The following is a 14,988-nucleotide window of genomic DNA, read 5'->3' on the forward strand; positions in this document are numbered from 1 at the left end:
TCAAACCCCTCTCACTTAACCCTAACTCACCTCAGCCTCTTCAACTATTCATGGACTTGGATACTAACATTTAGATTTTTTCTCCGCATAAGAAGAGAGCCCAAAAATCCTAACTATAGCCCCTTAATCACTACCTACCTTAACTTCTCCCCTGACCACACGCTTATTTAGTACCTTCAATAATTAAATTATCAATTATTCTAAGATTACATTTGATTTTAAAAATATGATATAAAAACAGAAAAAAAAATAATATAAAAATATGTACAAAACAATCTACCATAAAACACAAATTCAATATATTTTTTCAAAAAACAAACTATTTGCACACCAAAATCAACCACTATATATTTGTATATAATACATGTATAATTTAATTTATTTTTAGTATATATTTTATATTTCAATTGTATTCTATGTTAGTGGTTAATTTTGGTGTACTTGTATAATATACTTCTCTCCATCTCATCTTTAGAACCAAACACAGCCTAAACAATTAGACCCCAAGAGAAAGAAAGAATAAAGTTCCAAACTTCCAATTAATCAAACCGTCAATCATTCTCTATTGTGTTTTTATTAGTTTTACAACCGAGAGAGTATATAACTTCTTGTCAAGCTATCAGTATCACCAATACATCCAAATCATAATAATATATAGCTGATAACAATAACAACATCAACATAGACAAAAAGAAAAGGAAAAAGAAAAAGAAAAAGAAAAATGGTTAAGAAAAAAGAATAAAAAACAAATTATAAATCACACAAATCTTGTAAAAGGCTTTCTCCCCATGGTAGCAGGCAAAGAAACAGTTGAATCCACACTCATGTTCCCTATAGAAGAATCAAGTTGCATCCTGTGATTAGAGCCATGAAGATCCTTATTGGTTTTACCATTATTACTATTATTCCATTTGAAAGAACCAATACCTTGTGTGAAAGGGAATGAGAGTCTTCTCTTTGAATCACTTGTTGGAGTTCCAACACCACCAAACCTTTCTCTTGGATTGCTATTGGCGCGAACTTTGGCCTTGGCAGAAACAGTTGGAGCCATGTAATTCGGCACAGAAAATGGTGGACAACTTGTTAGGCTATCGTCGTCCTTCAGCGCCACGTCGAAGGCTCTTGAATACTTTGACATGATTGGTGGTTGTGGAGTTCTGTATGGTGGAGTTCTAGAAGGTTTTGAGGATGGGAGTATGGTTGATTTGGTGGATTTTGGCGTTGGTATGTCCATGTTGTCGAAGGCGAAATGATGCTGCCGAGGGGTGCTGGTCGAGGCGGGTTTAGGACTAGTCTTTTGTTCTGAGTATGGTCTTGGAGGTGTGATTTGGAAGTTCTTGAGGGATTGTTTCTCTTGTGGATTTGATGAGGCTGGCATTTGTCTCTCCAACCAGTTCCACCACCATGGGCCGGATCGCAAGTCTGTCACCGGCGTCGAAGATGATTTCGGAGTGGATTTCCATAACTAAGTCGCAGATTCATCCAAGTTATAATAGCCGGATATAGGTTACTCCAACGGACAAGACAATAATAATAATAAGCTAAAGTACTATTTTAGTCGCTAATATTTGGGCTAAGTATTAGTTTCGTTTCTTACATTTGAAATGTTTTATTTTTATTTCCAGATGTCTTATTTCGTTTTATTTTAGTCTTCTGACCAAAATTAAACTTTTTTCTTCCAAAAATACCATTTTCATCCTTATGATTTTCTTCAAAGTAACAGAAAAAATTGTAATTGTAATTAGTGGTGGTTGTAGTGATTTGAAAATGAAAATAACAAAAAAATGAGAAATAAGAAAACAATAATAGAAAAAGGGTATTTTTGAAAAAAAAAGGTTTAATTTTGATAAGAGGACAAAAATAAAACGAAATAAAATGTTAGGGACAAAAATAAAACGTTTTAAATGTTAAGGGCGAAATTAGGACATAACAAAACACATTAGGGACTAAAATAATACTTTACTCTAGTAATAATAATAAATGTACCTGATGAGAGTATGCAAATGCCATTGCTCTTTCTCTTTTGATGATTGCTTCCACCTTCCTCTGTAATCTTGCCTCTATTTCCTCTTTTGTCAGTAAGCTATCATCCCATTCTTCATTCTCAGACTACACACCAAAGTTCCAGATTATCAAAATGGATTAGTTCGATTTATATCCATGCTTTGCAGATCTTATAAGCAAAAAGCAAGGTACCATGTTTACAAATTCTAATGATAGGCTTCATAGTGAAGAGCACAATCATTCTATAGTTGCATACACAAAGTTGTTATACTCCGAATCAAATTAGCAATAGGTGATTTCTTGTCGCCTAAGCTATGTTCGCAACTGTAAAATTTCGAGGTAGCTAAAGTGTAAGCTAGAGAATGCTTACAGTCAATTTGCCCAAGGTGCTAGCAACATCCTTGTCATTCCTTAACTCGGCTTGATATCGCGCCTGATTTTCCAGCATCTGAATCCTTCGAGACTGAATTTGAGACTGAACTCGCACCAACAGCTGCATATGTTTCATGGCATTAACCGTCTGTCTCTTCACATTCTGTCCTCTTACCACGCCTTGAAGCCTCACCAATCCCTTCAGAGCTCTAAAACTCCTCCTGGCCTGTATTGCAAGATTTCGACAGAAAATGAGTTAACGAGTAAAAATTTCAAATATATATGTTAGGATTCCCGTTACTCCTTCTGAAGTACTTGCATGTGTTCTAAGAGCTTTACTAACAAGTGTCCTTAAGAAACAGGTTTATGAATTGAAAAGTTTTTTTTTTTTTTCCCAAAGAAAAATTGTATTGGAAACTTGCAAGATTCTACTTTCCAATCAAAATTATTCAGTAGAAAATTTGGAAGTTTACCATATAGCCTCTATAAACAGCCTGGATCTTAGATGCCGCGGCATGTTGGTTCCTTAAAGTTGGTTCCGGTCTATAGCCAACCTCCTTGTGGTGATGAACAACCCTGGAAGAAGTAGCTTTGGGAGAGGTAGCACGCGGAGAAGGAGCCTTCGGAGACGCAGCTCTTGGAGATGGAGCCCTCGGAGAAGGAGCCCTTGGAGAAGCAGCTCTAGGAGGGACAACAGGGGCTGGTTTTGGTTGCTCGAGAGGCGTTGGAGGCCTTACAGATAGTAATTGTTGCTCTCTTTCAAAGTCGCCAAAGATTTTCTCAATGCTGCTTGGCTCTCTGAAGAGGGGGATGAATGAATTGGTCTCTCCATGCCTTAGTTTTCCTAGGCCTTTCTTCTTCTTATCTTTCGAGCTTTTGTTCTCCGAATCCTGTTATATTGGCAAGGTTATCAAACTCGAAAGTTCACCAAATCTCGGAGCTTAGATAAACTTCAATCGTATGACACAACTCGCGAAGATGTTAATAATCTTGCATGTTGTAAAAAGAGCTTGTTGCAAATTTTGAAGAGTGAAGACAGAGTTCTATGATGATTGGTTTCAAACAAAATAAACATTAGTTTGCAGATTTTGCTTCCTTTCCATATAGAAAATGAGCACAAAAACATTAGTATTCTATCTTCTACATTTCAAATTTTCTATTACTGATTATGAAACAACTTAATTGGCATCTATCAGATCCTTTTAGTTTATGACTTTATACAACATAATTATATTCATCTACATTCTTATAGACCAGAATCCCAAAATTTCGTAATATTAGAAATGATTAAGTATTTTAATACTACTACAAGTCTCTATCAGTAACAAGAAAACCAAACCTAACAACAACAAAAAGAAAAATCAAGAACATGCCAAATAGGATCAAGATTTTCCACATCATAAATAAATAAATATAAATAAAATCAATTACATTAGGTACTTGCTTCTCCTTGGAGTGGTGTGTGAAAACCCTCTTTATTGCAGAAAACCAACTACCCTTCTTTCCCATATCAGTAGCATTAGTATCTTTTCCTGTAAAGAGTTTATGATTTTAGCAAACTCCAAATATAACATGAATCCAGTGTTGTAAGATCAAGATCACATTCATGTTTATACAATCTTGGATTCTTTTAGAAAAAAAAAATAATAAATAAATATCTAATAAACACTCACCAGAATGATGACCAGAAAAGAGGCAGCATGTCTACTTAATTTTGAAGCTGTTGAGGCCAAAAAATAATTCATATAAATAATTAAAAAAATATTTAAATAAAAAAAGAAATGAAATTTATTAAGAATGCTCCACTCAAATTTAATCCATTAATTTTGTTACTAGTAATGGCAAGAACATCAAATTAAGGGTTACATAACATGATCAATCAAAGAGACACAGAAAGAGTATGAAGTATAATTTTTAAGGTGAGCACAAAGTATAAACTGAAAATTTTCAAAGAAACCTTATGGACAAGTTAAAATTATCAATATAAAACGCCAGAAAATTAAGAAAAATGAGGGTAAAAAGAAAACGAGATGAATTTTCGTTCTACAAACAAAGTTAAAATGAGAAGAAAGAAAATCTTACATGATCCTGTCAACTAAAATTAGACACTAGAGACCAATTCAGGAACATGTCGGAGAGAAATATCAATTTTTAAGTTTTGTGACTGTTAAAAAAAATTAAAAAAATAAACAGAGAGAGAGAGAGAGAGAGAGAGAGAATAGTAATACTCTCAACAAAATAATAATAATAATAATTTTCTTCTTCTTCTTCTGATTCTGACAAGCTCCAGAGTTGAGAAATGGAGTTAAAGGATCCCGAGGTGAAGGGTTGAGTTTATGATTTTGAGGAGAGAAGAATTGGGAAGCAAAGAAAAGGGAGTAGTAAGAACTAAGAAGAAAGAACAATAATTCAGACATGTCCCATGTTCATAATTAACGCCCATAACCTTAGCAATTTACAAAATTAACCACAACCCAAAAGGTGAAATCTCAAAAAGATTCCAACTTCCAACACATCAAACACACAGATCATAATTCATTAAGTACCTTATTAGTTGGCAGTACCCTCAAACTGTTGCCAAAAAACAAAAAAAAAAGTGTGCTGTGTCTGTGTGTACAGAATGAGATAGAATGAAGCTTGCAAAGTAGAGAAAATAAAACTCTCTCTCTCTCTCTCTCTTTTTACTTTAGCCTGCTGCTTCTTTCCAGCACCACATGATGATTCTTAATTCTTCTCTTCTAGCTGGATTTCTTCAAAAGATTAAATCTTTCTCTCTTGGGTTGGCTTGGAATCTAATTCCCTTTGTGCTTGTAATGAAGCAAGCTTAAAATTTTTCTTTTCTTTTCTTTTTTTCCTCCGTTCTAGTAGCTATAGCCACCTTTCATTCACCTTTTGTGTGTGGGATATATCATATATAATAAACTTTTTTTTTCTCTGTTTGATTTATATATTTTTTACTTTCCTATAGTTTTCATAATGATGATGATGATGAGAGAAAAAGAAGAGGAGGAAAAAAAAAGGTGGCTGTAATAAGTTGGCCACTTTGTCACTCAATGTGGACAAGTTCAACTAACTTTACTTCAATGGGAAGGCTACGTGTACACCAACAAAGGGAATTACTTGCATTATTACATTGCATTACATACCCACTTATTATTAAAAACGGTTGAGTTTGGTGTCTTCTTCCTTATTTTACTTCTTCCTTATATTAATAATTCTATTCATTACAACTCTCATTATTGTTACTACCGTATCAACATTATTTTCCTACATTGTTACTCTTGTAACATTTATTTTTAGAAAATTTAGGTGGTTTCAATACTAATTAGTATATCTAAGTTATGATATACCTTTTAGATTTTTTTGTTTTTTTTATGACCGATTCAAAATAGAAAACACATAAATATTAACCCTAAAAATGTTACTTACATACAAAAAATTAATCACTAAAAAATATATATTTTATTTAATTCATTTTTAATATATATTTTATATTATAATATATATTCTATATAAATAACTGATTTGATAACTAATTTTTTATATTAAGTTAGCAATATTAAAAAAGTGTTAGATAATTGAGACAAAAATGTGAAACTACAATTTTTGCCTGGCTTCTTACTGTTTATATATTTATGAGGAATGCTAGGGGTCAACAATTTTTATGATTTGTAGCCATCAAATAGCCATCAATAATGGTTTTAATGGTGTGAGATTGGTGTGAATTTTTATCCAATGACTTACTTTTTTTTTGTTGGTTACATAACCAGAATTTAACAAAGTTGTTGCCCCCTAAACTTTTCTTATATTTATATATGTTTTTAAATACAATTACAGAGAATGAGAGAAATACAAACATGTTAGAAGAAAGAAACATATATGTATAGTTTACTTAAGTATACAAAGTATCTTTGTTCTTAAATAAATTGTCTAATTTTTTATTTATTGAAATGTTTAAAAACTTAAACACACAAATCAGAAGATAATATTTTCATCATATTTTTGTTTTGATATATTTGAATTCTTTTTTTGTGGAACTAGTTAACTAAACTCAGCTTATGTATGATAACTTTGAGATCTGAGTTCTTCTGACCCCAAAAAAACAGAGGAAGAAAAAAGATTGAGGGGTAAATAAAAATAATAAGAAGAAAAGAAAAATAATTATCAAAAAAAAAAAGAAGAAAAGAAAAATAGATATTTATATTTATGAGAGTGGCATGTAGCTTGGTGAGAGCGGAATCCCGGTTACACCCCTACGCTCCATCAAAGGCGGTGTGAACACGCGCTTCATGGTGCCATTTCTTTTGGGAATAAAATTTTCTAAACTAAACAAATTATTTTTTTTTAATATTTTGGAATTAAGATAATAAAATATATATTTTATTAAAATTATAAATTTAATAATAATTTATTTTTTATTTTATCATTTTATTAATTTTTTTATTTTAGAGAATCTAAATTTCTAAATTCTCTTTTTAGCCACTATTTATCTACTTTTTCAGGTTTTTGCACCTACTTCTATGCCCCTCTGTTGGGGTACTTCTGCTTCTGGAAACACTTTTTGTATATTAATAATTTGTGATTATTAAAAAAAATATATGAATATGATTATGATAGTCAAAGATTATTGGATAATTAATTAAATATTTTAATATAATAAGTATTAATATTTTAATTATTATTTTTATATGAAAATATAAATTGAGAAAAAAGGGGATTTTTGAACTTTGCATCCCATCAAAAGTACTGAAAGTTTCTATCTTGTCACGTATTGTTACTTGATTTTGATTTGTAACATTCCCTTAAAATTGATAGTGTCATGATTCATGAATAAGGAATAAAAATAAAATAAAAATACTAATGGTGATTACTTGCAAAGAAAAACTTCGTTATGGGCTGTAAGTGGATATTTATGAAACCCCATCACTTTATTTGCTTTCATGAAAGTCTTATGTCTTTCTTCTTTTTAATAATATAATTCAATTTTTTGGTTTTATCGTTTTTTTTTTTTTTTTTTGGTTATCGATTCAACGTAAGTTTGACTTTTTTTTTTAATAATAAAAAGTAGATAATTAACCCGCTTAACTTCTTGTTTTTCCAGATATTCTAATCTCAGATAAATTCTTAAGAATACTAGAGGGCCAAATGTGTAGTGTTGATAATTTAGGTTCAGTTTTATAAAGCTTTTTGAAAATATATTTATATTTTTTAAAGTTGAAAAGTTTAATATAATATTATATATTAATTAATTTTTATATTTATTTTTACTTTTTAATATTATATATATTAATGTTATTTTAAATGTTTAAAACAATTTTACCAAATATGAATTTTGTCTTTTGTATTTATTGAAATTATTTTTATTTTTATTTTTATTTACCAACTATAGGTGCCATAATCTTTAAAAAATATCTTTAAAATACTAACTTTAATAAACTATTTATGAAAAGTCAAAAATTTACCTAACCAGACCTTAATCATAAAAAAATGTTTCATATTCATTTCTTTTAGGTACTAAATTGTTAACGCTATAATCTTTTTAGAGACTAAATCAATTATCTACCTTTACCCTAATCATAATTAATAAAAGAATTACTTTTCAGAATATTATCAACAAAAAAAAAATTTATTTCTACCATACAATAAATCTCCTCTTTTTTTATACTTGGAAAAAAATTGAGCACACAGCATATGTGAAGATTAATATTTTAGTAAGACTGTAATACCCAAACATTTCTCTTAATGTTAATTATTCCAAATTAACAAAGATTCAATCACCATGTTTTTACCTTTTGAGAAAGTCTTGGATTAGTCCTAAGTCAAAAAAATAAAATCAGACACGGCAAAGACCCTCTTTTGGTTTGAGCTGAGGCAGGGTTGGTAAGAATCCAAAAGCACCGTGTGGAAAAGCAAACCATGAAAATAGGTCCACCATTTTCTTATTCTTATATATGGCACCGTGAAATGGTTCATATAATATTTAATTAAGAAAAATATTAGAGATAACAATAGCAACAGCAAAACTTTATCCTACTAAATAAGATCAGCTACATAAATAATTAAATCACACTATTAAATCTTATTATATATTATATCTGTAGTAAAACTATTTACAAGGACTAATACTTTTAAATTTTAATAGAAAATAGAGAATTGGTTAATGTTGATTTAAATATAAAACAAAAATAAAATAAAAATTGTTAATTATCTAAATTTTTTCTTTAATTAATTTAAATTATTAAAGGAAAAAACCTCATTAAACTGTAATCTTTAGCTTCATGATCAATTCTCATTGTTCTTGGATTCTTCATAATAGCAAATCTTTACAACAAAAGACATGTTAGAAAGTAGAAACTATAATAATAAGATTATTTGTTTTTAAACAACTAACATATATAATTGCTTTATTTTCAAGCTAGACTTGTTGAAGGGCAAACTAATAGAACAACAATCACATAAAGTTATGTGTGTGTCATGAAAAATTGAAGGGAGAAAAAAGTTTTTGATTATTTTATTGATGAAACACTTAAAATAGTAAAGAGTAAAAATAAAATATGTATTTTAAAATTAAGAGATGTAGCTTAAAAGGCATCTATGCTAAATAACAAAACATACAAAAGACTTCCTTTTTGTCTCACACAAAGAGAAGAAACATGCAAATGCAAAAAAACAAAAACAGTGTTCTTCTATGTTTTTAATCCACCTATTACTCTATTAGAATGTAGTTTGATTGAGTCAAATTATAAGGTTACTTTTGTTGTTGAAAAAGGTAAAAGATTTTTCATTTTTCATTTTCCCTTCCGTACACCCCACTTTACGTGAGATGAGCTTTTATTTTCCTTTTTTAAAGATCATTTCTAAAATATGGAAATATATAAATATATAGAACTAAATAATACTGTTATCAATTTAAATAAATATTACACCGTCAACAAATTTTTTTTAAAAGACCAACCATTTTATTAGAAGTTTATACGTTATAAATCAATTCTAATAAAAAATTTCACATCAATCTAAAATCGCTAGTTATATTTTTCAATAAAATTACATCATACTAAAATTAGTCATAAAAATCAGTCATTAGTATGAATTATATATTAAAATATAAATATATATTAAAAATAAATTAAATAATATATATTTATAAAAAATATTAATAATTAATTTTAATATATAAATAATATTTTTATAGTTTTTATATATTTAAAAATTAATATAATGTATATTTTCTTAATATAGATAAACAAATAGTTCTTCAAATAACTCTGGAAATCTTAAATTAACCTATCTAAGGGTTTTCTGTTTATGTTATGTAAAAAAAAGTTATGAAGCACCACTCTACGAAGGATTGAAGTATATTACATAGGTTCTGTTAGGTAGATAACAAAAAATTTAAATAATGTGAACAATAGACTAATTTTATGGTCCACCGAAAAAAAAAACTACCTAAATCAAGTAATAAAAAATTCTTATACCTTATGTTTTTAAATTTTAATCATCTGCCCACTGTAGTCTCCCCTAAAAATTCTATCAATATTATTGTTCTCCAGCCATCTACATGCCTAATAAAATAAATATCCAACAAATTTCATTGTAGTTATTTAAATCCAATCTAACTTAAATGAACATCCATTTTAGAATGAAAATAACCATTCACATACCTAGTAAAATGAACATCCATATCCAGAAAAAAGAGGAAGAAGAAGAGGAGGAGGAGGTAGAGAACCACGGCGGCAGAGGGAGGACGGCGACGAAACAGCGCGAGACAGCCGTAGTGGCGCATGGGGAACGCGTGATGGCATCACTCGCCAGGAAAGAGTGGTGCGAAAACAGCAAGACAACAACTGCGGCGGCGGCGTTCCTATACACGTGATTGGGAGAGACGGAGGCAACACGGAAAGATGACGGGAACGGACGGATGTGGCTGCGCTGTGTCTGCACAGACTGCGGGGAGCATAGTTATCAGAACCGAACCGGTAATCAACCTGATCAGACTATTGGGTCACCGAGTTATTGGTTCAACTGGTGAGTCACAGGTTGAACCGGTTGACTCGGTTATAATTAAATAATTATACAAAATTTAATTTCTTTTTATAATAAATTTTTTTATACAAAATTAAGTTATTTTTATAACACCCTACCACATAGAGCCTTACGCTTAAGTCGTAAAGCAAAGGTGATGAGATATTACGATATCTAAAACTAAAATACGTACATAAATATAGTTGAAAAAAATAATATCTTGGAGCCTTGAAGAAGTTAAGCAAAAACGAAAACAGAAAATCATGTCACACTCGCATGGATAATCGTAAAACGGATAAGTAAGATCAAAAGAAGGCTAAAAACATAATATACAGATTAGAGTTCCAAAACACTGATATCAAGCTCCAAACTCGACCTGCGAAGCTAAGGCCGGCCAGAGTATATATATATATATATACATACAACCCAAAATAAAACTCAAACTACAGAATAAACACCTGTTTCTCCAAGTCAACCTCTAGGAGGGACAAAATACAAAATATACATACGGAGATTCTATAAACATATATATATAGCCTAAAACAAAATATGACAGTCCAAAAGATAGTTTTTCGCTTGTAAGGAGGGTCTCCAGACGCTCAATAAGGTGCCTCTCGACCTGCATCTAAAAAACAATAGAATATATATGAAATGAGAACCAGAGGTTCTCAACGTGGTAAATGTGTCCGTATAGTTAATATAGAAGGTCTCGAGAAAATCAGAGGCATTCCTAGAACTCCGACACTCAGATTTCAGCTTAAAGATCCAACTAAACCAGAAATTAAGTAAGTTATCAAAGGTATTCAAGTTCTAAATCTAACTTTAACTTAACACTTCACTTTTTGTCCCCTCCAATCTTCCGAATCACCGATGGAACAACCACCCCTAACACCTTCGCCAAGAGGGGTGTCTCAGAAAACATACACATGCAATTCAAGCAAGGAAATCACAAATAGAGGTGCAATTACATCAAGTAGAACAAGTAGCAGATAAGTAGAGTTAAGCAATTAAGCAAACCAAAACAATACACACTCAAGTAAAACATACAAATGCACATCATGTATGCCTGTCCTATGGCTGATGAGCTCATTTGTTAGTTATATAGCCAAACCCGACATGTCTAGTAGCTAACTCAGACACTGTCTTTCTGTTGCGCATTAATACCATTAGAGGGAATACATGCCCTGTCACTATTAGAGGGATTATGTGCCCTGTCACCATTAGAGGGATTATGTGCTCTGTCACCATTAAAGGGAATAGGTGCCCTGTCACCCTTACAACCAAAGAGAAAACACAGACATACTTACCATCAATCAACCTTACTCATGTCTCATTTATCATATTCATTCAATTTTATATTCAAACTCAGTTTTCATCATTTTCTTCCTCATCACTTTTCGAAGCGAGTGGACAACGCCACTGCCTCTTACCCGAGGTCACATATCTCATTCATTTACAAACCATTATTTCTGCACTTCCTCCACCACAATTCATTACTTCAAACCTTATTATCACACCTTCCATTTCGTTCATCAACAATTCATACCCAAAACACAATTCATTCTTTTCTAAATAAAGCAAACTCAAAACGTGATCCTTTTCTTAATAATTCAAAATCAAATTATAAAATTCTTTAAAATTTAAATCTTTCTAAATTACTTCAACCGAAACCTCCTATTTTCCTAAAAATTTCAGTAGCATCTTCTCTAAAACTTGGACTTTTGCCACCCCTCAAGGGTCCCAACCACCAAACCAAACACCTCTCAGTGATTCAAATCATTTTCAATATCAAATTATTTCAATATCAAAATCATTTTCAACTCTCAATTCATTCATTATTCAACACACACGCACACACAAACACACACACATAACTCAACCATCGTCAATCTTTCATCATCAATACTCACATTCATCAATAATCATTCATCAACTCCCATCAACAACATTAATTAATACAATTCCTACAACCAATTCAACAAAATCATCATTTATCAACTCATTTGCAATATAGTTCCATATTTCTATCAAGGTTACTAGCATTAACATATTCCCACATTTCCAACCTATTCTATGGTCAGCTAGCCTATGTTTTCATAAAACATTATATATTATCTACGAGAAACCAAAACTATACCTTGGCCGATTCCTCGCTAAGCTCGGAACACCTCAAAAACCTCTCCTTTCACAAACTCCAAACTTCCAAACGTCAATTCCTCAAGTTTAATCACCCGAATTTCATTCCAAACTGCTCAATTAAACTCCAATTCAACAAGAACACAATCTAATTCACACAATATCACTATAATCATCATAGGGTTCACTAATTCAATAATTCACAAGAGTTCAACAGTTCCTTACCTTACCCACACATCAAATGAACAAAATTCAATAGTTTCCTCAAACTAACTCAAGCCTAGAACATCAAAATTACATAATCTGTCAAACTTAAAACCTTAAATTTTGAAATTAGGGAAGAGTGGCTGAGAAAAAAATTGCTAAATTCTTACCAAATTTATATGTGGGTTTTGCAGAAAATTCCGAGACGAACGCGTGGCCACTGACGACTCGTCAATCAGAGCTCCGGATTAAAAGTTATGGGCGATTAGATTTTTGGAGACGTTAGGTTTTCTCTCCCCAGATTCTCTCTTCCTCAACGTGACTCCTAGTGCTGAAATGAAAGAAGGAGATCACGTTCTTTGTGTTTAATAGGTTGCGCATTGGCCAGTTCGAGTTCAGTTCAACCAATTTGGTCCATTAGTTCAGTTTTGGGCTAAAATTTTTAAAATTTGCGTCAAAATTTATATTTTAATTATTTCTAATTCTTTAAACTATAAAATTTAAGCTTTTAATTTTTTAAATAATAATTAATTTATTAGTTAATCATTTACTAATTACTTGAGATTTACAATTTTAATATTTAAATAATTTATTAATTAATTATATTAATCAAATATATGTTAAAAAAGAGTTAATATTAATAAATATTATATAATTATCAATAAAAAAATATGGTATGATTAATAAAAATATTTTTGTTTTTTTTAATTTAGAGATATTTAACAACATTTAAATTTTTTAATAATTATGTAAAATTAAAAAACAATTAATTTAACCGAGTAAATATAAAATAAAAAAATTCAATTAAATTAAATATAAAAATTACTCATTAGAATAAAAAGACAAAAATATAAGAAGATTTTAAATTTTGTATGACTAAAAGAGTTAATAAGATAAAGTTATTAATTAAAATATGTCTAATAAGTTATAATATATTTATAAAAAGGCATCTATATTGTTAGAGTATCTCAGCTTGGTGGTTACTAAGTTCTTTATACTATAATAGTGCTAGGTTCAAACCCCAGTCCAACAGTGACGCTAATGAATTTTTTGAAATTGGTACTTGCAGGCTGACCGGTCTGATTCAGGGCTGGTTTTGACTGGATTTTTTGAGTTTGACCGATTTGTTTACTTGCACAGTTTTAATGCTAGCCCAGACCAATTCGTTTACTTGTACGATTTTAATGCTAGTCCAGACCGGTTAAGGATTCGGTTTACTGGATTTTCGGTCGAACCGGCCACTTCGGTTCGAATTTGATAACTATGACGGGGAAGGGGATAGCGGCATTTCTATTGCGTTTGAACGGGGTGAGGAAGAATGATGACGTTTAGACAGCTATCTCCAGCAATAATTCGAGTTGTGGTGGTGGACCAGAGATAGAAGGTGTATGGTAAGCAGTGAACGTGGGATAATGAAGTAACCGTATAAGTAGTAATGAAATTATGTGAATCCTTATTTTTTAAATTTTAATATTTAATATTAATTAATTAATTAATTAATTAAGAATCTGGATTAATTTACCTTCCTTTTTTATACCTATATTTTCTCATATTATTATTATTATTATTATTATTATTATTATTATTATTATTATTATTATTATTAACTAACGGTCTAATAATATCTGCAATTGTGTCGGAGTCCAATTTAGTATAATCTTGTGAATCGAATCTATTGTACACGTGTATTTGCCATTATATCTCGAATCTTCTAACAATCTTTCTTTCGAATCAAGTTAGCTTGGATAAGACAATCACATCTTCTCTTGTACTGCTGCTTGCATTTTGTGTAGAACATCTGAAGTTCCGACTCATACACAGTGTAATCGATTTCTCTAGAGATAGTATAACTCTTGATTGCAAAAATCACAAACTCTCTAAAACCAAATTTCATTCTGATACTAAACTCATTGTCTTCACAAATCAAATGCAAATTATTGCTAGTCATTCATGGGTAAATAAAGAAATGACAATGTTAATTTTATTGAATAAACATAACATGCATATCCATATTCACATACTCAAAAAATTCTGGAACATGCGTGGCTTTAAGATCTAGAATGCACATAAAAGACAAAACACCGAAGGAATATTGATTAACAACTGTATCTACTTTATTTTGCACCGCTAAATTGTCTGTCTCTCTCCATCATCGTTTTCGTCATTGATTTGGTAGCTAGTTGTCTTTGAATTCTTCTTCACTGTTATTGTTATCTTCTTCCCAATTTATATTCCTGATTTCATCAATAT

At 30.6% G+C, this 14,988-nt stretch overlaps 1 protein-coding gene across 4 annotated transcripts; it reads right to left on the reverse strand.

Annotated features, from left to right (window-relative positions):
• Positions 1-539: 539 nt before the first annotated feature.
• Positions 540-5,506, reverse strand: LOC107622785 (protein IQ-DOMAIN 13). Of its 4 annotated transcripts, none has more exons than XM_016324821.3 (8): positions 4,923-5,476; positions 4,050-4,096; positions 3,808-3,908; positions 2,850-3,266; positions 2,375-2,602; positions 1,987-2,109; positions 928-1,465; positions 540-831 (listed from the first exon to the last, which is right to left on the reverse strand). In XM_016324821.3, the coding sequence occupies exons 3-8, from the start codon at positions 3,883-3,885 to the stop codon at positions 758-760; spliced, it is 1,458 nt and encodes a 485-aa protein (XP_016180307.1). In that variant the 5' UTR covers positions 3,886-3,908; positions 4,050-4,096; positions 4,923-5,476; the 3' UTR covers positions 540-757. The 4 variants fall into 4 exon arrangements, with proteins under 4 accessions (XP_016180307.1, XP_088364053.1, XP_016180304.1 ...); XM_088507927.1 differs by having other exon boundaries at positions 4,605-4,928; XM_016324818.3 differs by having other exon boundaries at positions 540-1,465; positions 4,923-5,506.
• Between the last annotated feature and the right edge of the window lie 9,482 nt (positions 5,507-14,988).

The sequence above is a fragment of the Arachis ipaensis genome, chromosome B10 (assembly GCF_059453495.1).
Source record: "Arachis ipaensis isolate K30076 ecotype BB chromosome B10, ASM5945349v1, whole genome shotgun sequence".
Taxonomy (NCBI): domain Eukaryota; kingdom Viridiplantae; phylum Streptophyta; class Magnoliopsida; order Fabales; family Fabaceae; genus Arachis; species Arachis ipaensis.

Bases quoted from the DNA above. Each gene is read 5' to 3' on its own strand.
- LOC107622785 (XM_016324818.3), bottom strand. From the start codon at position 3,885: ATGGGAAAGAAGGGTAGTTGGTTTTCTGCAATAAAGAGGGTTTTCACA. The intron at 3,267-3,807 runs GTAATTGATTTT...CCAATATAACAG, and splicing joins AGGAGAAGCAAGTACCTAAT to GATTCGGAGAACAAAAGCTC. The intron at 2,110-2,374 runs GTAAGCATTCTC...TTTGGTGTGTAG, and splicing joins GCACCTTGGGCAAATTGACT to TCTGAGAATGAAGAATGGGA.